Raw genomic sequence first — 24,766 nt, 5'->3', positions numbered from 1 at the left:
AGGCGACGTTTCGACGAGGTCTCACTCGTCATCTTCAGGCTGGTGCTTTCGGCTTCTTGTTACTGGAACAGAGCAGGATCTCAGTGTTTGAGTTCCTATAAATACTGTTGAGGGGTGTGGTGTATAGCCTCCAATGTTCTGGGCAGAGAGGAAGTTCCCAGGCTAGTGTGCCTTTTCTTCTTTTGTTCCTTAATTGCTTGAGGGATATCTTGAGTGATTTCTTGAGTGATATCCTGAGTACCACTTAGGTGGGTCATTAGGTATGGATTAGTTGCTAAAGCCTTTGTGTCTTGACCTCTTGAACTTTGTGAAGAGTTTTTCTGAGAAGATGGCTGTACTGCATTTAGTTGTGCTCTGGCTTGGCTTCGTGTATAGGGGCGAGCTGTGGTTTTGTGGCCTGTGCCAGCCAGATCTGTGTAGGGATTGCAGGGGGGTGCAGCATCCGGAGGTGCCACCATGGTTTGGCTACTGGATGGTGTCTGTAATTTATCTGTGGAGAGGGTCTGGGTTTGGGTCTGGTGTGGTTGATTGGTGATGGCGTTCTGTGTGCCTCTGGATCTGGTGTCAGTTTTTGTGGGGAGGGCTAATTTCCAGATGTCTGGCAAGCGGGATGTGTCGTCACGCTTGTTCATGTTGTGAGGGTGTTTCTCTATCTCGATGGCTTCCATGATTATTCTCTTGTGGTGATGTTCCATGTTAGAGAGCAATTTGGAATCTGCAAAATTAATTTCGCGTCCTGTTTCTTTCATGTGTTGGAAAAGAGAGGAAGTTTTTTCTTCTTTTTTGACGGCATTCTTGTGTTCTGCGATACGTGCATTTATTCGTCTGTTTGTTTGTCCAATGTACGTGGCTGGGCAGACTTTGCAGGGTATTTCATAGACCCCTTGGTTTTCCAACTGGATTTTATCCTTGGGGTTTCTGAGGATATTGGCTATTTTTTGGTTGGCGCAAAAGGCTGTTTTGATATTGTGTTTATGGAGGATTTTGCTAATTTTATCTGTAGTGCCCTTGATATAAGGAAGGAGGGCCATGCCATTGTTTTCTTCTGTGTCTTGGTTTTTGGGGGGTGTTTCTTTTTGGATTAGCTTCGTAACCCTGTTTTGCTGGTATCCATTGGCAATTAACACATTTGAGAGATTCTGTAACTCAGTTGTCAAGTGGTCTTTGTCAGCCAGGCGTTTGGTTCTGGAGATGAGAGTCTTGGCTACGGAGTTTATTTGTGCAGGGTGGTGGTGTGATTGTGCATGTAAGTAGCGGTTGGTGTGTGTTTTTTTTTTTTTTTCTAACATGGAACATCACCACAAGAGAATAATCATGGAAGCCATCGAGATAGAGAAATTGTATCTTTCTAAACCAAACTGTACTTGTGTTTGCAAAGGTGTTTTTCCCCTCATATATATCTGTGTGCATGTGTGTGTGTGTGTGAATATCTATATATCTATATATCTATATATAGATATATAGATATATATGCACGCACACACACATATACATACACACACAATATATATATATACACACACACACACACACACACACACACACACAATATATATAAGTAAAGGTAAGGGCCAGTCGTGTCCGACTCTAGGGTTGTGCGCCCATCTCACTCAAGAGGCCGGGGGCCAGCGCTGTCCAAAGACACTTCCGGGTCACGTGGCCAGCGTGACAAGCTGCATCTGGCGAGCCAGCGCAGCACACGGAAACGCCGTTTACCTTCCTGCTAGTAAGCGGTCCCTATTTATCTACTTGCACCCGGTGGGGCTTTCGAACTGCTAGGTTGGCAAGTGCTGGGACCGAGCGACGGGAGCGCACCCCGCCGCAGGGATTCGAACCGCCGACCTGACGATCGGCAAGTTCTAGGCGCTGAGGTTTTACCCACAGCGCCACCCGTGTCCCCATATATATACAATATATATACTACACACAAAACCCTGTGTTTCTACCTACTGATGTCTGGCCAAGGTATTTGGAAGTCACGTAGTTATCAAGTTCACAAAGTTCACTTACTCGGCTGAAAACAAGAGATTCTAGCACAAGGTTTTCCCATGCTAGTGCTTAGTTATATTTGGTAACAAATATTTGCTTTTTAGGCACATCAGGACTTTGACTCAGACCGTAGATTTTCAACTAGCATGTTTCAGATGTATACCTTAAGCTCAGATTTAGTAACAAACATTAGTCATCCAGTTTATAAAAAGAACAGCAGTGTGTTTGCTTTTTTACCAAGGCTTCCATGCATACAAACAGGATAGCGTGCCCTCCCCTTCTGAAACATATACTTTCCTGCAGTTAGAATTATACGTGTGTTGAGTGTTGCACTGAATGTAGGAACTTCACATTTTGCTCTGTATGATCAAATTATGATACAGTAAAATTTACTCTTAGACGCCTTTTTTCAGTCCAGAAAACAACTTATGAATACTTATGAATACTTATATATAAGTTCATAAGCATTAAGAAGCGATAAAGGTTGCTCACCTCAGATGCTGCCAGTCCTAATTATTTCCCCTCTGTTATCAAAGGCTTTTTCAGGCCTTGCTCATATCGAGTTGTGTAAGTGGAAGGCTGCTCATTCAGTGGGATTGTACCTAGCCACGACCCCTGTGAAAAACAACTCTAAAAGCTCAGCAACTGTGAGCTGTTTTTGTCTTAAAAACAAATTTCTGGGCACAGCATGTGCTCAGAGGCAGCCTGCTTGCTTTTTAATTCTCAGAATACCAAAGTGTATTCTGGAATCCTCCTGCACCTGCTATATACTAAGACTGTGTTCAAGCAACACTTTATTCTATCTCTCCAATGTTCCTTACCTCTTAATTTTCACGTTTTATGTGATCTTTCACCCAATGGTCACTTTGGCCATGCAGGCTGCGGCAGATGGAAGGTCACAAATTTCCCGTTCCTGCTTTAACTAGAGACTTTTGCTTCTGAGCATGTTGCTCTTCTCTTACTAAGGTTGCGTCAGAGGGAAATGGCTTATTATTGTACGGAATAGAACTACAGATAATTGGAGCATGGTGCAACATTTTGCAAACTGGTGTTGGGGATGTCATCAGTGTCTTGTGCAATGGACAACAACCCTGCATTTTATTGCACTTGGAGGATTACAGCCTCATATTGTACTTTATTATTTATTATTATTATTATTATTATTATTATTATTATCGTATTGAAAGAAGCTTTAATTCCATGTTACTTTATTGTTCTCTCCATTTTCCCCTTCTGTTTCATTTCAGGCTGCTGTTGTGCCATCTGCGCAATCTCTCAAGCTCACCGACTTTTACTTCAGTGACTTTGAGCTGTCAGATATGGAAACCTCCCTGTGTACAATTCGGATGTTCACTGATCTTAACCTTGTTCAGAATTTCCAAATGAAACACGAGGTGAGAACCTTGTAGTGCATGGAGCATGGCCATTTATGGATCACACATTTTCTGCATCGTAACATTCTTCAACATAAACATGCACACAAAAGATTGGGTATATAAATTGAATAATAAGTTTTAAAGCATCTGTTGGAAAACCAAATATCATCATGACTAAGGCGGCATTGGTCCAATTTTCGGTAGATTGCTCTTACATCCCACATTTGGTGACAGCAGTTGAGTAGGAATATTTGCTCTTAATCATACCTTAAGTTCACCAGAATAGCTGCATACAACTGCTTGTACCTGTGTGCTACAGATTCCTTTCTGTTGATGAATTCCTATTCCTTTCTGTTGACGGATTCCTTTCTGTTGATGGGTGATGACACCATGACCAAATGCGAAATATGTTTATCTTTCCGAAGATTACACAGATAAATGCAGAGACTGAGCAGTACAGGTTATACCTGCGAAACATGGTTTTACAACCTGTTCCAAAACTCTAGGAATTTTAACTGCATTCAGTCTTGAACAAAGTGTTTATTATTTGTTTGGTTCTGTAATAGCTTGCCCTTCCTCCCAAAGGAGCCCAGGGCAGCAAACACATCTGTGATGATGAATACAATTAAAAATAAAATGAAAACATATATAAAAACTATTGAAAGCCCCCAAGCACAGTAAAACTCTTAAAACAAATTTAAAAACAGATGGAACCTAACCATGTATCTTGAGAGGCCTTCAGCAAGCTGCAATAGAGTGTCTTCAATACAATCTTCAAGTTATCAACCATGTAAAATGTCTTCCACAAGGGTTGAAAATAGATCGCTGCTTGCTGCTGCTTAAGAATGGTTTTCATGGTGATTAGAACCCTGTAAGGAACCAGAGACTTTCAGCACCTGGCTAGCCCAGTTTTGCCTGTCCTCACCACCATTTTCATCCTTGGGTAACAATGTATGTCTTAAAAGACTTGATTTTACTTTGCAACTCCCTTCAGAGAGCCCTGGAGTTCAAGTGATGAAATATGTTCCCAAGACAACAAAAATTATATAATCCCCACCCCACCCCCACCCCGCTTCTCTTGTTCTTTTGGGTTAAAATATATCTGTTTCCAATTCAGTTCTATCAAGCCTGTAAGGAAGCCAGATGGGAAATGTGCTGGAGTGCTGATAAATGAAATTTTGTGCTCTTGTCAGTGAAAACAGTGGAATATGCTGTACCTTTAACTGAATTTTTTGTGTGTGTGTTTGGTTTTTTTAAGGTCCTTTGCAGATGGATTTTGAGCGTGAGGAAAAATTACCGGAAAAATGTTGCGTATCATAATTGGAGGCATGCTTTCAACACTGCCCAGTGCATGTTTGCTGCTTTGAAGTCAGGGAAAATCCAGGTATGCTTAGATTTATTTGCATGGAATATATATATATATATATATATATATATATATATATATTGCAATAAGTTTATATTATGCTCATAAATCCTATTCCTTTCTACCAAAATTAGTGTGTCAGTCTTGGGCCCCATATGCATGCAGATAATCCACATTCAGGTTCTGCTTCCAGCAGGGCTCTTCTCATGTAAAGGAAATGTGTGTGGTGGGTGGGTATAATTGTATTGTTTTGTTGTAATTATTATTATCAGAGAGCTTCCAGAAGGTGTGGGAAATCAGGATACATGTATAATGCATTGCCAAATCCAGGTTTTTTTAGCAAACGTAGAAATATATTCTCCTGCATTTCATGTTACATTCAGAGCAAGCTGACGGACGTTGAGGTGCTTTCTCTGCTGATCGCAGCACTGAGCCATGACCTGGACCACAGAGGTGTGAACAACTCTTACATACAGAGGTGAGTAAAGGCGGGTTTAAAAGAGAGGAGATTGGGTTTTTAAGGGGTTGTTTATTTGAAGCATTTTTTATCATGTTCTTCAGCCCAAAAAAAGTCTCCCAGAGCAGCTTACAAATGACATTGATAGTACAGTCCTTGCCCTCACATTCAATCTTACAGTCCTAAAGACATGACACCAAAGGAAAAGCAAGGAGGAGGGAGGAGGGAGAATGAAAAATTGGTCACTTCTTCTAGGTTCCAGCGTTTTTCCAGCCGGAATGTAGTTAACAAGGCAATGCAGTGGTTTCCCCATAGTTTATATACATGACTGCTGCATTTGGAACTTTCTCTCAAAAGATGTTGTATGGTGGTAGGAATGATGTCCCATATTTAACTAACCTGGCCTGCTAGCGGAAGCCAGTTGCAAAGGCTCCTGTTAGTGCAACGGTGGTGTCTTCACCCTTCCTGCCACACACTTCCCCCAAATCCACTCTGGTAGGTCAGGAGAATCCTCAAAACAGTGTGCAGGATAGGAGAGGGGGGACTGGTTTGTCTGGCAAGCAGACATGCTTGCACTGATGGAACAGTCAGAAGAGAGAAACATTGAATTATTTCAAAAACTTCCATTCAGATTAGTTCCTAGAATGTAGGTGAAATTCAGTTCTTCGTTCTGTTCTTTCTTTCCCATTTCTATTCTTTTTTCACAAACATCCAGCAACCTACAGATCTGCAGTGGCTTGAACCAGTTGGCTATTTTTTACTTTATTTGTTTAAGAATGAATTCTTTCCTGGGGGTGGGGGGAGACCTCTGGAGATGCATCATCCCCATTCCAAAAAACGTCCTGGGAAAATGTTGCTGACAATGAAGCCTGATGTTCATGAACACCACAAAACAAGAGAGCATTACATTTCCATAACATTCCCTTTTCAGACTAAAAATGGTTCTAGGGATTTTTTTTAATCCCTCAGGCTAGTGAAGGATAGATTAAAATGGGGATTAATGTTGTTCCTTGTGTGTAGTTGGAAGCAGGGAGACTCAGGACACTTGACTTGAGATTATTTTCTTGGAAGTGGGTTGTGCTTTTCTTATAATAAAATAACCAGAAAGCTGTAAATCATGCTAAGCAAAAGTTATATGAAATGCACTCCCCCCCCCCCCCCAAGATCTCTTTGCAGACATAGGAGCATGGGAAACTGCCTTATACCAAGCCCAATCATTGGTTCATCTCACTCAGTATTGTCCTCACTGATTGGCGGGAGCTGTCCAGGGTTTCAAATAGGGTGTCTTTTCTAGCCCTACCTCGATATGCAGGGCGACTGAAGCTGGAACCCTCTGCATGCAAAGCAGAGGCTTTACCACTGAACTACAAACCTTCCCAAAGGTCCAGACTCTAATGCAGTGGAGATTCATGCTGGCGGGTGGGGAGAATGATTTTTGCTAATGCTACCTTTACTCTTGGGGACGCGGGTGGCGCTGTGGGTTAAACCACAGAGCGTAGGACTTGCCGATCAGAAGGTCGGCGGTTCAAATCCCCGCGACGGGGTGAGCTCTGTTGTTCGGTCCCAGCTCCTGCCAACCTATCAGTTCAAAAGCACATCAAAGTGCAAGTAGATAAATAGGTACCGCTCCAGCGGGAAGGTAAACAGAATTTCTGTGCACTGCTCTGGTTCGCCAGAAGTGGCTTAGTCATGCTGGCCACATGACCTGGAAGCCGTACGCCGGCTCCCTTGGCCAATAAGCGAGATGAGTGCCGCAACCCCAGAGTTGGCCACGACTGGACCTAATGGTCAGGGGTCCCTTTACCTTACCTTTACCCTACAGGCTCCAGTGCCACTTCCCATACAGTTCCCCCCACCCCAATCCTCTGGAGAAGATTTTTAAGGGCTGTGGAAACCCAGTCCACATGTTCACTTGAATGCATGTAGGGAAGAAATGGGAAGCAAGAGCACAAATGCAGTATGCACTCTCAGTATACCTGCGCATAACAGCTCCACTCGAGGGAGATGGCTGTGACTCAGTGGCAGAGTACCTGATCTGCATGGACAAGGTTCCAGGTTCAATCCCCAGCGTCTCCAGGAAGGGATAGGAAAGACCACTACCTGAAACCACTGCCGGCCAAGGCTGAGCTAGATGGACCAATGGTCTGATAGGTGGCTTCCTATGTTCAGGCCTTGCTGCATTGAATAAGATGGTCTGAAGGGAGGTTCTAAGCGTGCTCATTCTAAGCATGCACACCTGAACAAAGCTACTGGGAAGGGAGAATCAGTGAAGACTGCCTTACCTGCTTCTCCCCAGATGCCCCTGCTGGATTGCAGCCATAAAGCTTCCCTTACCCTCTTCCCCCAGAAAGTATATCTAGGAAACATACAAAGAATTGTGCTTATTGCATCAGGTCCATCGAACCCAACATTCTTTTTGCAGGAAGGGACAGGCAGATGCCCCTAAGAAGCTCCCAATAAGGGTGTGGTTGACACATAGACATGTGTCGGCCATAGCATGTAAGGGAACAGCCTCTTAGATAACAAGGGAACCTCTATGTGTTATCATAGCTAATCCATTTTTGCTAGGTATGTCCTCTGTGGGAATTACATTTCAGTGGCTGCCACCACCACATTTTGTGGCAGTGAATTCTGCATGTTGCCTATTGGACACAAGGCTCCCAGCAGAGGGACAGGGTCCTGGCAGTCTCAAATTTCGGAGGACAGACAAAATTTGTGGACCTCATGAGTGAGTAGGTTTTTGTATTCTTTCAAAAACCTGCAAACCTGTTTGACCACTGCAGACCAGTCATGGGGGTGGGGAATAAATATATCTCTCCCATAGACCTTTCCAAAACCCTATTCCACCTTCATAAAGAATACTATCTTTGCCCAGTCACTGTCGCATGTGCCAGTTAAATATGCTGTGTGCCCTCTGTTCTCCCTTTTCAGAAGTGAACACCCCCTTGCCCAGCTGTATTGCCACTCAATCATGGAGCATCACCATTTTGATCAGTGCCTGATGATCCTGAATACCCCGGTAAATGATTTTCTTGTCATGTGTGCACTGGAGGGAAACCTTGCCCAATTCACTTTTATTTTTAGTTTTGGATGGGTTCCCAGCATTATGCATTCTTAAGTATTTTTTTATTCCTTTTTGGGACAAGAACGAAAAGGCAGCCCTTCTAAGAGCCACCAAGCTTTTCTCGATAAGCTTATATAAGCGCCATTGGTCATGTCAGTTTCAGTACCTATTGCCTTGGCATCAAAGCAAAAGGGGTATTTCATGCTCATTAATCTAGTTAATATTTCTGCGGAGCGAGCACTGCTGTTATAGCATCAAGTTCTGTTGGAAGGTGCATAGAGTAATTCCAAGAGGGATGCCCATCAGATATTGCTTCCTCCAGTGGTACATACCCACGGGATGTTACTTCCTCCAATGGTCTTCAAAAAGTATTGCAAAACCAAAAAAACTCTTGAAGTTTAAACTTAGCCTGTGCATCACCTGAACAAATAAGCAAACATCTTTTAACTGGCAGTGTAAATCCTGCTCTTCAAGGTGTTTTATGTATATTTTCTTAGGTGTGTACTGTATATCCTAAATCTGAAACAAAAGAGCACTGCTAACTGCCTCATCCCGTGGTCTGCATTACACACTGTTCATTTATTTCATCATCATATTATCATTACTACTACTCCTCCTTCTGCTACTACCCTGCCCAATAGGCCACTGAATGCCAACTAGTATCTAGCAACACTTTGCAGGCTGCCAAGGGATCAGATTGCCTGTTCTTTTTCATTTTAGGTGTGTGTTGTTTCTTGTAGATAAGAAACAAGTTTTTTTGTTTTTTGTTTGCAAAGCCAAGAAAATAGTTAGATTTCTCAATGAAGAACCATGTTTCCTTCTTAGAGTCTAATGGGGATCTCCTTCCATGTCAATTTCCCAGGGTAGGTTTGAAGGCACATGAGGCCTTCAAATACTGAAGCTGAGGTGGTCTGGCTCTGGTCAGCTGCCTGTATGGGACATCTTCTGGAAGCCACATGTATGCTACTTTGGGTTCCACGATGGGAAGAAAAGTGGGATATAAATCTTAGAAAAGCAAATAATTAATTAAAACCCTGGTGAGGTGGAGTTTTGGATGGGGGTTGCCTTTCCATGTGCTACCTTGCTCGCAAGAAAATATAGCAGTGTGTCAAATCTACAGAACAAAAGAGAACAGGGCCCAGTTCTCATTGGTGCAAGACTTTTTAATGCAGCTCTATGTGTTTCAGAGTGGAGCAACTTGGGGGGTTGGGGAAGTTTGCCATTTCTTAAAATCTGGACAACAAAATTGTGGAGACTGACAAATTAGTGAAATGTTCTATGTGTAATCACAAACATTGGTTTGTTGTTGTTTCTTTTTGTGTGTGTGAAGGGCAACCAGATTCTCAGCGGCCTTTCTGTTGAGGAATACAAGGCTACCGTGAAAATGATCAAACAAGCTATTCTGGCCACAGATCTTGCACTGTACATTAAGTAAGTTGCTCTAGCATTATTGCAAACAGCTGCTGTTCTTGGAAAAGTCACAGTTCACCTGTGGAACATTTTCTTTCTCTCTTTCTTTCCTTTAGATTATCCTTTTTAATGTAAAAGCATAGAATGTCTTTCTTTTAAGCTCATTTATAAACAATAGTTATCTTATAATGCTTTCAGGAGAAGAGGAGAGTTTTTTGACCTTCTGAGAAAGAAACAGTTTAACCTGGAAGACCCTTATCAAAAGGAGCTATTTTTGTAAGTGAGCAAATATAGTATCCAGCTTCTGTGTGATTTTGTTGTGTTAGCCTAGGCCAGCTATCACAGAACTTTAGTTTCATTGAATGCTTGGGTTGGGGTACAAGAGAACAGAAAGAACTTTCTTGATGAATGGTGGTGAGCAACTGGTTTCTAATGGTTATGTAAACCTTCCATGCAATTTCCAAACAGGGTGAAACAGCCTTGACAGAATACCATATTGTTCCTTTGCAATACAGGCATTGTCCTGAAGCACTGAACTGTTAAAAGTCAGTATTCCTAAGGTTATTTATTCTGCATGAGAAAGGTCAGGCTAAAGTTGTAGTAGCTCTGCCTGCAATAATGGAGTCATCACCAGTGCCATGTAACCCTGCCTTGATGGGACTGCATGGAAAAGGAGGGAACAATTCTGCATGTGACCAAATTATGTGACATCTTTGCCACTTGCTCAGCTCACCTGATCAGTGTACAGTGAGTTCTGTAAACTTTTCAGCTTGTTTTGCTGCTTGTTAATACGCAAGTGAATTGAAGAGCAGAGCCATTTATGGCCAAGCTGAATAAAAATATGTCCAGTCTGCACCTGGCCACATGCAGAGGTTGTGTGAAATGCATAGATTTAGTTTCAAAACATTGATACAGTGGTACCTCGGGTTACAGATGCTTCAGGTTGCAGACGCTTCAGGTTACAGACTCTGTTAAGCCAGAAATAGTACCTCAGGTTAAGAACTTTGCTTCAGGATGAGAACAGAAATCACACGGTGGTGGCATGGCAGCGGCAGGAGGCCCCATTAGCTAAAGTGGTACCTCAGGTTAAGAACAGTTTCAGGTTAAGAACGGACCTCCAGAACGAATTAAGTTCTTAACCCAAGGTACCACTGTACTCCATAAAACTCCTTAAGGCCTTTGCATTCTCAGTGAGACAGGGATTTAAAACAGCCCATACGTCAGCAGCACTGGGGTTATTTAGGAACTGGAAAGTGATTAAAATATCCTGTTCTAGTGATAAAGCCAAAACAAAGACTGGATTGTGGGTTGGCAATCCTAGTCTAGAATTACATCAGAGGGGGTAAGTATCTAATCATATATATTAATAGTGACCTCAGGTGTTGAATTATGAATGGTATATTTTTAAAAAATCTTTAAAACCCCAAGAGGGAGACATCATCATGTTTGTGGGAACCTCAAGGTTTGCAGAAGTAGAAAAATCTAAACCCCCACCAAACCAGCACAGGGCAATGGTGACTGGGCAAGTTCAGTGGCCACAGAATGCTAAGTATCTGTTGGCAAGGAGGAGGAATGGAATGGAGTATCTGATAAAAGGCTGGCTGGCTGGCTGGCTGGAACACTGAACAGGAACACTCCATATTACATTTTTTATAATAATAGGAATTCCAAGTCCTATTTGTTACTAGCTGATTTTAATTACTTGCAACAATGTTATGGTTCCTTTGCCATTTATGAAAAACAGATTGGGCTTTGTTTTAGCGTTTATTTTACATGATTTTGCATACCATACCCATTTTTATTCTGCTGCCAAGATGCAATGCTTTTTATAATGCACAAAATCTTGGCTTCATGGTTTCTACAGGGCAATGCTGATGACTGCATGTGATTTGTCAGCAATAACAAAGCCGTGGCCTGTTCAGCAACGGGTAAGTAACTGCCAAAGGCCTGTCCAAATCTACAAAAAGGCAACCCACAGTTTCCTTGAGCATTTGTTCCCACCAAACTTCCTCCCGTTTTAACGCGTTGCCTCTTGTAGCAACTTAAAACAAAACAAAGATGAAATTTGTTATACCAAGGAAGATCAGCAGCCTCTTGTTTCTTGCACAAATATTGATTGCCAGCGATTGAAAGCTTCAAAAGAAGGATTACTATGGGAAACCTGGCAAAGGAGTGATACCGTACAAACAGACATTGCAAAAGAGATTGCAAAAGTATCCTTGGAAAACTGGCATCCTTTGGGGGACGGGTATTGAAATCTGCATAAACCAGATGAGAATGTTAAGCAAGAGGTTCTAAATATTTCATTGATTTTATTTGTTTGTTTATGAGTAGCAGAGCAATCTGAACCCCCTCACACTGAACTGCCTCTTGCCAGCTGCCACCAACAGAGTGCCAACGTCCCCCTTATGTGTTGGAGGCCCTCTGACAGTACCCCGCTGGCAATACCCCTGCCTGCGAGGGGCATTGAAAAGGGGCTTGATCCCAAGCTAGGCTTACTGCCAGTGTGTGATGGCATCAGAGTTGACTCACCCATTAGGCAGGGTGAAGCAGTTGCCTCAGGTGATGGAAGTTCAAGAAGCGAGACCCTGCCCACCCCACTGCTGCCTCCTCAGCCAGAATGCCCCCCATCTCTGAGTTTCAGTGAGAAGGGCCTGTTCCATCAATGGTTGAAGTGGTGGAGTAGACAAGAAGCAGCACATTCCCGTTTCATTTCAGGTGGTGAAATGGGCTGAACTGCCAATCACTCTTCTAGTGTGGGGCTGGTGTAGAGATCAGGTTAAATTATTCTTGCCTCCCCTTCCACGGTTGGCAAGTGGTGAGGGTTTTGATTGCACCATTAGTTATTGTATAAATTGTTACTTGAACTTCTTTGGATATAAATGTATTTTTGATTTCTGTACACTGTTGATGTCTTTCTTGGCCATTTCTGACAGAATAATTGAATATTTATTGCATCTGCTTATATATTAGTATTATTAAATATTGTTGAAACTCACTCCACAAAGTGACTGAGATCTTTGTCTTTTAACTTGCAGATAGCTGAACTTGTAGCTACAGAATTCTTTGACCAAGGTGATAAGGAGAGAAAAGAACTCAATATAGAACCAACAGTAAGTAGAAGAACTATCTTTAAATAACATGGTTGTTGTTGTTGTTTTTACCGAAAATTCATTTTAGATGGTGTTTTTACACATGAAGTATCAAAATTTACACCTCCTCTAGCATCTGAAAATCATATTCACTTAGGCCTGTATCCAATGAACTAATCTCATTAGTACAAGACTTCAGCCTGTGCAACCCACCCACCAACATGTGAATTGGGGGAACCCTCAGTAAAACTTTTGGGGAACACACATGGGGAGTCGACATGGGGGGAAAGTCCTTGCACTAACAGGATGACTTTCTGGGATACAACCCCTGTACTGTCTACCAATTATAGCTGAGTAGTTAATGTTTTTCGCAAAGAAGTAAGCATTTTCTGCTAATAGTATGGGAAGTAGCATTAATGGAGAAGCAAAGTATTTTGCAGCCATTTCCATCTACATACTTACAGTTGCATCAGCTTTCTCTCTGGTCATTTCAAGCTCAGAGGCCCCACTTTCAGTGTTATTCTGAACTGTTGTATACTCACAAGAAACTTAGGAGGCAGATTGTTGCAATTCCCACTTTACAGATAGAAAAATTGAAGCCGAGAGAAAGTAACTTTCCTAAGGCTACTTAGGGAAACTTGGACTGAGATGGGATTTGAACCCAGGACAACCTCTTTGAGGCCAGCACTGACTATAATTATGGCTTATTAGCATGCCCTGTGATGTATGTATGTATGTATGTATGTATGTTGAATTTTTATATCACATATATATATCTATGCAGTGTACAAATGACAAAACATCGCTGAATTGAACCACATTTTGGCAAGTGGTCTTGCTTCAAAGTGAACTTCGTTTGATTTTTCAGGATTTAATGAACCGTGAAAAGAAAAACAAAATCCCCAGCATGCAAGTTGGATTCATTGATGCCATCTGCTTGCAGCTCTATGAGGTACCATATATGGAGCGGCCTGTACAGTGAGAGTGTTTGCATCTGTGTCATCTGCCAACGTTGTCTTCAAATCTGCGCTTTGTCTTCAAAAGCATTATATGCAGATCTGGCTGTGGGAAGTGGGGTTGCACAATCAAGTTTCACATCCTTTAATGGGACTTCTTTGGCTTTCCTACAAAGGAAATACAGCCAAGCAAGGACCCTTACACAATAAAATAATCAAGCGAGATCTCTGAAATATTGTAGTGGGATTTCTCTCTATTTACTGCTCATGGGTCTGTTCGTATGATTTTGCCTGAAGTGGGTGGGTATCTGGAATTTGACCAAAGAACCTCATGTTCTTTTATTTCAGGGGTGATGAATCTTTGGTCCTCCAGGTGATATTGGGAGTACATCTCCCATCATGCATGACCATTGGCTATGCTGGCCGATGGGACCTGGAGTCCAGCAACCCAGGAGTGACACAGGTTCCCAAATCTGTGGATATATCCTTGAAAGGTGCAGTTCCTGTGTAGGAATGATGTGGCACTAATGCAGGCCATGGGATAAGCCTGGCTAGCTTCCTGCAGACAGTTTGAGGCAGCCTTGTGGCATGCAGAGAGGGGGAATCTGCCTTCCTCCAGATCCACTGCCATTTGCGGACTGCACCTCTCAGCCAGGAGCATGCTGGGAAGCTGCTTCTTGGATGTTTTCTGTATGTTCAGTTCCCAGTATATTCTGTGAAACTGCTAAACGCTAAGGAAGAGAAGTCCCCCTTCCCCTTTCTTAGGTTTTGATGGGTCTGATTTGCTTTTCCATTTGCAGGCGATGACACACGTCTCAGAAGCCTGCTATCCTTTGCTGGAGGGCTGCAGAAAGAACAGGCAGAAATGGCAGGCATTAGCCGAACAGCAAGAAACAAACCTGATCAATGGAGAAAGCAATCAGCCCAAACGGAACTGAGATAGCACTTCGTTAGGAATGCTGGTTTACAAAGAAGCTATTTATATATAGTGATTTGGAGATACTTAAATGTTTTGCTAGACACTGTACGAAATAGGTGTATAATTTGCCACTGCTGTATTTTAAAAGAACAAGGAGACATATATTTTTGCACAGCATTCGGAAGCGTAACATAAACGTTTTTGTGTATGATGTATCATAGTTGTATATTTCCAATATTCTGTTTATTTGAGGGAGAATGAGGTCTGCACTTAGCAGGTCCAGTTTGCTCTGCTCAGCTTTATAAGACGGTACAGAAGAGGAGAGTTTCTAGGACTGCTGTTCTCAGTTGTACATAGTTGTTTAGTTTCAGTCAATGGCCAGTACTTTAAAACAATTACCATACTTAGCACCTTTTTCATCCTTTTGTGTTGTCTGTTTCTGTAAGTGTAAATAATGAGAGCGCAGTGTTGCCTTTGGGAGCCTGAGAAACATGGAGGAGCTTAGTGGTCAGTGTTCACTATGGGAGCTGCTGAATCCAATATCTCTTTATTCCAAAGAAAGTCAGGGATGAAGCACAGTATCTTGAGAGAATATATTGCTCCTGTGCCTTTTCCTGCTGTGAGAGTGCTTCACCTTAAATGAACTTGAGCTGTTAATTACCCAGCAGTCCCAGGCTGCTGGTAAAGATCTATAGATGGAACTGCCTGACATTTCTTAAAGCATCATAGCTTAAAAGTGCAGTTGTCTGAAGAAGACATCAAAGTCAAGAGAAATGGGGAATGGAGACAGACGGAAGAGAGACTGTGTAGACATTGGGGCTACTTTCAATGAGATGGGATCATCCCACAGCAAACATGCTTCAATGCCACCCTGCCTACTGAAATTGTGGAATGGGGAATGACCTGAAGCTGGCAGCGATGTGAGTGAGTGAAGAAAACTAGGCCCAGTCCAGAACTTGAGAATTGCTCTGGATATTGTAAAACTGAATCAAATTAAAGAGATCAGAGCTGAGAAATAGCCAAGGCTACTTAAAAACAACTGCTCATAATTGCAAAGAGGTTTTTATGAGTGAATTTTGGAAAGAAGAATGCTTTTGGTTTTTCATAAGACCATTTGACTTGGAACAAGCATAACCGCAGAGTATTGAAGCAGAAAGCAGAAATGGAAACAACTGAGAATACTTCAGGGAGCTTACAACGATAACTTTAAAGAAGTCAACGAGTATTAGTTCGACATAGACAAAACAAATCTTAAAATACCATCTCACTGCCTGCAACCAGTAATGTTACCATGTCAAAAATGAGATTTTTGTCTGGTAGTGTTTATTTGTGGATACAACTTTAGCCGTACCCAGATGTTTGTAAAGATGATTTTCACATGTGTAATACTTTTTTAGGACAAACTAGCAGCAAGCAAGCACACCTATCAAATAGGTCGCATTGATTTTTGCGCAGTTATCTGAAAAGTTGTACTTTTGGGACTGGGGTTTGTCAGGGAGGGTACAACTGCCATCATAGCTCTCAAAGTAGGAACAAGGCTTTCTGCCAAAGGATCCAGAACATTCCTCAACATCCCAAACGATTAGGAGCTGCTTTTACCTCTGTTTTAGGAATAGCTGGGAGACTCACTAACCTGTGTGATGTTTGACTGCAATCTGAAAACGCAGGCCCAAAACCACTTCCATCTGTCCCATAAAAGGGACTGTTGGCCTCACAATTGGGGCTTTCAAATGCAGTCAAAAGAGGTCAAGAAATCTGACAATGGAAACAGGTTTCTCCATTGTTAGATTTTTGCCACTTCTTTTTTTTATGAACTGGGAGATACTCTTCAGTTGTGTGGTATTCATGCTAATTTTGGGACACGGAGCATGTGTATATGCTCACACAGGTACAAAAATGTGCCACATACTGAAGCTGTAATGTTTGTTCATTAAAAGTATTATGTGGCCAACTTCATATATTTTCCATATCCAAGATCTAAAGGCCTGCTGCATGTTCAGAAGATTCATGTGTTCCAGTCCTTCTGTAATTGTGCCACTTTTCCATGGGATATATTATGTGGCCGACCATATATAAAAAAACCCAACTCCCTGCATATAGACAACTGGCACATCAGGAGGAAGAGTAGGCCTGAAATGTTCTCCTTGACATGCTAGATTTTCCATGTGCAGGGTTTTTTTTTTTTTTATGGGAGTGCATTCAAACATTCAGCCTCGAACACTCCAGGAAGGGCTGAATATTCTGCTTTGTCTCATGCTGTTTCTGTACATTTGGATTGTACGTAAGGCAGGTTCAACTACTCCACCAAAACAGTTGCCATTTAAGGCAATAACCTTAGGATCTGAAGTACCAGCAAAGCAGACTCAACATCTTTGTTCAACATTATCCCCAGAGGATCAATCAATTGCAATCTTTTGACCACTGTGTATAGCTTGTGCGTATAAGGAGATGAAGACCACATTCAGCCTCCTTTCCTCAAGACTAGATCATCCACACATCATCATGGAGATCAATCTGCTTTTCCAGAGCACAATAAGTACAGGACAGATGCAAGCACAATACATTGTTCCAAAGTGGGCTGCATTTGTTGATTAGACATATTGAAAAATTCGCTTTGCCTGGTCATCCCAAGGTCAGGAGCAGAAATCACACAAGCAAATAAGTGGTATTCCCTGTCTCTGTTTTCTTAGTCTGCAAATGTCACATTTATAATTATATTATTTTCTGTGTTGTTTTTGACATTTATATACCATTGCAGTGTGTTGAAATTAATTACATAATTAATCATGTAGGTTTTGGCCCTGGCAGATGGCAAGATGAATAACTTAGGTTTTAGTGGAAGGCAGACTGAAGTGGAACGGAAACCCCACTGATTGTAATGAGCCCAGGATGGGATGGAAATTTCTGTTTCCTTCCATCACTTCTGTCGAAAGTGCCAGATTGCTCAAGTCAAGCAAAACACACTTGGCAACTCAGTGTGAATAAAAACAGGAGCAACCTATATGGCAGAGATCTTACCAATGGCTGTAGCATCATAGAATTGTATATGTGTTGGTAAGCTGGTGGAAAGAAACCTATGTGGAGTATTGTGTTTTTTAAAAAGCATTACTCTAAAATAATTTGTAGTAATTTGGTATATAAACCAACAGTCATATGAATGCAACCACGCAAACAATAAAATATCACAATAGGCTCACCAATACAATATCCCTAATGATGCAAACAGCATCCATCAATATAAAGGCCTAATTTCCATGCGTGTGGACTTTTAGTAGTTCACCTGAATCTTTTCTTACTGAGGATCACGTCTCACATAGAGAGGGGGGAAAGCTTGATAGAGCTGGATGACTGAATATCTAGCAGCAAATTGTAGTTTTATTGCTGGCAGGGATCTGAACCGAATTCACTTTTGCGCAGGGTAGAGTTAATAATTTCAGTTGGGCTGTGTGTATGCAGCCATGTGCAATAAAAACAAACAAACCTGAAATGTTAGTTTAAGTGTGGGTGGTCAAGACGTGCCTTTCTGCAAATTAGCAAGTTGGCTGAAGTCGGCGAGTGTGTTGCAGCATTTAGTGGATGCAACCTTCTATAGCTATGAGTTGGTTCAGCAAAAGACTTCCTTTCTACTTTGTCTCGATAACCACTGAAAAAATGATATGCATGCTCACACATGCACAGACGATAAAAATAATAAGAAACCACATGCTTGACCTTTTTAATAACTGCCTGTTTGTACTGTTGATGATCAATATAATCTCATCAGCCCTCTGTGCCCAGGAGCACTTTGAAGCTAAGTAGGTCGCCCCATGCTGCTGGCAGATCAGGGCAGAGAGACGACGGCTGAATGGCAGTGCACATTTCCCCAGAGTGGAAGATTTTAATATTGCCTGATGGCTTTATTTGACATAGTAGTCAATGCTTTTATATTCAAGCTTAGTTACTCTTTGTTCCATATGTTACACATGTCCCTTCTGAACTATCATGTCAAATACAGTCCTCTAAAATGGGTCTGTCTCTCTCTCTCTGATAGATTTGCATGGAGAATTCCCTGTACCTTGGAAATCGAACAAAATCCATTCTGGAAGTCCGTTTGACTTCCAAAACTTTCGGAAACCAAGGCACAGCTGCAGGAAGCTTCTGCAGCCAATCGGAAGCCACAGAAGTCTTGTCAGATGTTCAGGTTCCAAAGAACGTTCAAAAACCGGAACAATCACTTCTGGTTGGGAGCCAAAACGTTCGACTCCCAAGACGCTTGAAAACCAAGGTACACCAGTACAGTGGTACCTCAGGATGCGAATGGGATCCGTTCCGGAGCCCCGTTTGCATACTGAAGCGAATACAACGCGCGACTGCGCGTGCCGCGATTCACCGCTTCCGCACATGCGTGTGATGTCATTTTGACTATCTGTGCATGTGCGGGTGGCGAAACCCGGAAGTAACGTGTTCCGTTACTTCCGGGTCGCCACAGAGCGCAACCCGAAAGCACTCAACCTGAAGCAACTTCAACCTGAGGTATGACTGTACTAAATTGTTATGAAAATAATTTGCACTGTAATCCTATACATACCTACTCAGAAGTTAGCCTCATTGAATTCAAAAGGACTTATCCTCAGGTAATAACAATACTTTTATTATTTGTACCCTGCCCATCTGTCTGGGTGGCCCCAGCCACTCTGGGTGACTTCTAGCTGATAAAAAACATAATAAAGCTTCAGACATTAAAAACTACCCTATTCAGGGCTGCCTTCAGGTGTCCTAAAAATTGTATAGTTATTTATCTCCTTGACATCTGATAAGGCATTTCACAGGGCGTGTGCCACTACCGAGAAGGCCCTCTGCCTGGTTCCCTGTAACCTCACTTCTGGCAGTGAGGGAACAACCAGAAGGCCCTCAGAGCTGGACCTCAGTGTCCAGGCTACACAATGGGGGTGGAGACATTTTTTCAGATATACAGGGCCAAGGCCATTTAAGTAAGTGTGTATTGGGTTGTATTCTTAACTGGGTAATCCTGGACACATGTTGGCACTTAGTTTATATAATCAGAGTGGTTAAAGAACAGTAAGTGGATATTTTCCTATCTACAACAGCTCTTCATGGAAATAAATTCCCACAGTGCTGATATAAGCATTGCTTTTCATCTAGTTAACAATCTCAGTAATCCTAATGATCACTAACATGGATTAGGTACTACACCACTGTTTAAATATTGTTCTGAAGAGTGGTAAGAGGGCTTTGATCTCCCTGATCAAACAGGGATTGATCTCCCTGATCAACAACATTGTTCAGGCTTTGCAGGGTAACAATTCCCAATTAAGTTATTCTGTGAGTGTTCCTCACAGTTATGGAAAACAGTTTATATGTAACCACAGAGGATGCAGAATGGAGATACTGACTTTAGAGGCCCATTGAAGCATGCCCATAGTATTTGCTCCTGTCTATAGCATTAGAGCTATAGGGGGACGCGGGTGGCGCTGTGGGTAAAACCTCAGCGCCTAGGGCTTCCCGATCGCATGGTCGGCGGTTCGAATCCCTGCAGCGGGGTGAGTTCCCGTCTTTCGGTCCCAGCTCCTGCCCACCTAGCAGTTCGAAAGCACCCCTAAGTGCAAGTAGATAAATAGGTACTGCTTTATAGCGGGAAGGTAAACGGCGTTTCCGTGTGCTGCTCTGGCTCGCCAGAGCAGCTTTGTCACGCTGGCCACGTGACCCGGAAGTGTCTCTGGACAGCGCTGGCCCCCGGCCTCTTAAGTGAGATGGGCGCACAACCCTAGAGTCGGACACGACTGGCCCGTACGGGCAGGGGTACCTTTACCTTTATAGCATTAGAGCACATGTATATGTTGTTATAAATGGATCTTAAATCTATTTCTGGTTCTGAAAAGCTGCCATTGATTCAGGGATAATTTGTCCCCAGGGCAAATGGTGAAGAAAGACTAAAGTAATTTAATTAGATGTTGGTCTCAAAATTCTATAGAATCTCGTCGCTCTATGTACCGTAGGCTTATTTTTTAAATGACTTGCAAAGAAAGCAGAAATCACTTGGAAATGCAATATGTTCATACCTAAGAAATGTGTTGATTTTTTAAGAACTGAACTCAAAGGCAAAATTGGCATTCTGTAAGTTTCTGTTGACAGGGAGGAACTGATTGCACATCTATTTGTGAGATGTAGATATGTATATGAGACTGTGGGTAGGGATGATCCCAAAGACAATACCCAATGTCCTGGGTATGTTCCAGACAGGCACTAGTGTTTCATTGTGAACGTAACCATTTGCTTATGGGTGTTTACTGCCAAAGAGTAGTACTCCTCAAAATGATGGGCACTCGAGGGAAAGCCATCCTGCTTCAGTGCATAGTCCCCATGCACATAAACCTTTTTGATTTCTCAGGAGTCGAAAACACTTAATAACGTACAACTTAAATTTGCAGTGATTTTTTGTAAAAAAAAAAAAGTATTGAATATGTGGCGTTTGATTTGTGATGGTTCTTTTACAGATGCAAATGAGGATGGGGAGAAATTCATTCAGTTTGCATTTTAATTCATGTAATTTGTACTTCCCAAACCACATTCACACTTCTCCAAATTTTCTGAAACTTCTCTAGACAAAAAAAAATAAAATGCATTAAAATTGTGTTTTTAAGGAAAGCTGTGCTTAAAAATGCATATGTTGCCGAGAATAATCTGCAATAATGCATTATAGCGGAGAAAATTGCTTGGAAAAATATGTACAAAGTGTATATATTAGGAGAAATGTGCATGAAAAAATGTCTAAATCTTCAGGTATAGAATTGAAAAAAAGAATCATAAAATAGCAAACTGCTGCAAAAATCAAGTGAACTGAATTTAAGATTGGAAAAGTGAGGGAAACCAAAACTGACAGGTTCACCCATGGCGACATGCAAGTAATTATTTGATCTTGCAGTCATTTAATGATGACCATGCATTTGTAGAAAGGGCCTTAAAATTAAAGTCATGACTTTGCTGCCATTTCCAAAGTGTATCCTTTGGGTTAGAGCTCCACGTTGAGGCTTTAAACATTGAAAGATGTCATCAGAATTATTTTGATACTAGACTTGATGCACACTGTTTGATACAGAATATGGTCATCAGAAAGTTGATGTGAAAACTTTCCTTAAAAGAGGTCTATTGCAGATGACTTGTATGAGTACCATGACTTAAAAATAACTGTTAGAAAGCAATTCAGCTGAATAGCTGGATCCAATTAACTGAATACAATGAGCTATTTTATTTGATGGTATAAGGTTTGTCACATTTCTTGCTTGTACATAAGGTCTTACGATTCCCATTACAAACTCTGGACCAAATCCTTGACTGCAGTAAAATTCACCCAACTGTTTTGATATAGTCCCTTCCACTCCTCCAGTGGAATTGTAAACGAAGTTAGAATTTAACTTCTCTGTAGATACACAGGACACAGACCATGTAAGTGTTTCTTAAGAATGTAGTGAAAACACTGTACAGTTTTGAAATATATTACTTTTATAGTTTAACTCTGTAGAAATTCCTAACATGTTGTCACTCGGTGTGTTGATAATCTTCTGCCTTTTTGAAACATTTGAACAAATATATATAGTTTCTGAGCACAGTATTTTTGTACTAGGCCAAGTCATGGATTATGTATTTGGTGTTTTCTTTTAAAGTCATATTTAACTCTGGAGGGGTCCTGGGTCCTTGGTTCTGTTATCTTAGAGTCACAAACACTCTTTATTTAAACCAGTTAAGAGACTTATCCCTTCCCCACCCCCACCCCCTAAAAATGTACTATACAGTCTGGGAGAGAAAATACACATTTAAGTAACTTACTCTCCAACTGCTACTTCAGTAACTTTTTGCTTTTTATTGTACTATTTTCCATGCTTTCTACAATAAATGCAAGAAGAGAACTGTTTCACTTGGATCATTGTAAACACTCGAAAAGCAACTTCCATTTATTGGCCATCTTCCATCTAACAGCATACAGTTGACCTAGAATGTGTCCTACTTATCGTCTGGTTTATCTTTGGGTATGTAACATCCTAGATAAGTAGAAGTTCAGACAACTAGTACAGAGGGTATTTCAAGTTCCTGGCAAGGAGAGAGTATCTTCATTTTTTTGGAAACTGGAGTACCAAGTTTTAAATGGCAGGTATTTGACTATATTGAAGGTTACACTGGTTATTGCTGAATAGTGGGTAATCTTGGTACAGTACTTTGTTTCACAATAGTCTCTTGTTAAGTGAGAAATGCTTGCAGGGTGTTTCTTAAAGTTGGTGACCACGAGAGGGCACTAAAGCTGCATCTACAAGTACAAAGCTCCTTTACAGATGACATCTGCAAGGTTTGCAATTGCCTCTTACATTACAAGTTTATTAGTAGAAGAAGCAAATTCAAATTCCATGCCCACCAAAACAAAACAAAAATCGAACTCCTATATAAAACAAAATTAAGTGACGTAACGAGATAGAGAAAAATGCTCCACTTTAAAATTTGTTGAGTTGCAGCAGCATCAATCAGTAGAGGGTGGCGCTGTGGGTTAAACCACAGAGCCTAGGGCTTGCTGATCAGAAGGTTGGCGGTTCGAATCCCCGCAACAGGGTGAGCTTGGTCCCTGCTGCTGCCAACCTAGCAGTTCGAAAGCACGTCAAAGTGCAAGTAGATAATGCTCCGGCGGGAAGGTAAACTGCGTATCCATGCACTGCTCTGGTTCGCCAGAAGCGGCTTAGTCATGCTGGCCACATGACCTGGAAGCTGTACGCCGGCTCCCTCGGCCAGTAAAGCGAGATGAGCGCCGCAACCCAAGAGTCATCCATGATGGTCAGGGGTCCTGTTACCTTTACCTTTTACCCTGCACTTTGCTCAGAGCTCTGGTCCCCCCACCCCACAACTCAAATCAAGCTCAGGGAAAGAAAGAGTTTTTGCATGTTTGCAGCAGCTATGCACAGAGCTGATTGGCTGAAACTGGTTATGTCACTGACCTATGAAAAAATAGGGATGATAGGCCTAAATATCCCTGATCTAAGGATGGGGAATCTCTCTATCTGACCCATGAGATTCTTCCTCAGGCCTCCCCTATCGCTAGCCCTGCTTTCCACCATCAAATGTGTTTGTCTGACTGGAACTTCCATCAAAACCTTTTCCCTCGGGTTTCCATTTGCTTCCAGTGCCCTTTCTTGTTACCAACTCCCAATTATGTAACACTTCGTTGCAGGTCCCACTTGCAGATGATAAATAAATTCAGATATAAGAAAGTACAGAATTCATGAACGTGGCAGTAAAACGAAGATGATATTGGTTAAAGCCAAGATAACCTTCCTATTGCCAGACCTACAAAGAGGCACTTCCATGAGCATTCACCTCTGGCAACCCTGAAAACGAATCTAATCTTAACACCGCAGAAAAAATGAATAAAACCGCTCTCGACCAACCCCACGTTTCCCCAATGCACTCCCTTTTCTCCCCTTTGTTTTTGTACTTTCTTACTTTTTTACTTTCTTTGTCCCCACTGCAATGAATAGAAGTGCCCAAATAACAGGGGGAGTCACCCCCTGACCTTTTGTGATGCCCCTTTCCCTACTTTCTTAGGAGGCCAGGATTCTTACCAGAACAGTTAGGCCCTGTGACCCCACTGACCACACCCTAACAACCTCCTAGCTGCCCTACCAGGTCTTGTGGGCACCAGCCACCACTGGCTAGGACAGGCCATGAGTTGGCCTCTCTACGACACACAGCAACATAGTGGCAAATTCAAAATGGCAGGGTCCCTTCATGATAGTCACAATACAATAATAATTGAATCATGCATATGTCCCCCTGTGTTGCCTTTCAGCCAGATCTATTTTCCATGCACACACACGGGCAAATGATTTGGAGTGCTCCAATATCTTCTTTCGGAGCATCTTAAGTTGCATTTTCCATGAAGTTCCATGCACGTAACCAAACTTGCACATCTTTCTCTTGAAATTAAAGCACCTTGCATTTTCTGTGTTCCTAATTGCCTATACAGTGGCTAAAAAGCTCCCCTTTCATGATAACTGGGCGGTTTTAAGATTTGATAAAAAATATCCTACATCCTGCAGTAACAAAAACATCTTCACTCCCTATGAAAGCTGATGAGAAAAAAGGATTTTATTATAAGGC

The 24,766-nt window shown here is 41.9% G+C and overlaps 1 protein-coding gene across 9 annotated transcripts in view; it reads left to right on the top strand.

The window, feature by feature from the left end:
* The window catches only part of PDE5A (phosphodiesterase 5A), a 124,885-nt gene extending 108,952 nt beyond the window's left edge, over positions 1-15,933 (top strand). For 8 of the 9 annotated variants that reach the window (XM_077934007.1, XM_077934004.1, XM_077934002.1 and 5 more), the window contains 10 exons: positions 3,237-3,383; positions 4,624-4,749; positions 5,115-5,209; positions 8,120-8,207; positions 9,583-9,683; positions 9,861-9,938; positions 11,527-11,590; positions 12,701-12,775; positions 13,623-13,706; positions 14,511-15,933. In XM_077934007.1, the coding sequence (XP_077790133.1) occupies positions 3,237-3,383; positions 4,624-4,749; positions 5,115-5,209; positions 8,120-8,207; positions 9,583-9,683; positions 9,861-9,938; positions 11,527-11,590; positions 12,701-12,775; positions 13,623-13,706; positions 14,511-14,648 (996 nt within the window). In that variant the 3' untranslated portion in view covers positions 14,649-15,933. Of the gene's footprint in view, positions 1-3,236; positions 3,384-4,623; positions 4,750-5,114; positions 5,210-8,119; positions 8,208-9,114; positions 9,510-9,582; positions 9,684-9,860; positions 9,939-11,526; positions 11,591-12,700; positions 12,776-13,622; positions 13,707-14,510 lie in introns of those variants that run through there. The other variant, XM_077934009.1, reaches the window with a different exon arrangement.
* Positions 15,934-24,766: the final 8,833 nt, after the last annotated feature.

This window comes from Podarcis muralis, chromosome 9, assembly GCF_964188315.1.
Source record: "Podarcis muralis chromosome 9, rPodMur119.hap1.1, whole genome shotgun sequence".
NCBI classification, from domain to species: Eukaryota; Metazoa; Chordata; class Lepidosauria; order Squamata; family Lacertidae; genus Podarcis; species Podarcis muralis.
The sequence above is the reverse complement of the archived record's forward strand: the minus strand, read 5'-3'. Positions and strand labels throughout refer to the sequence as shown.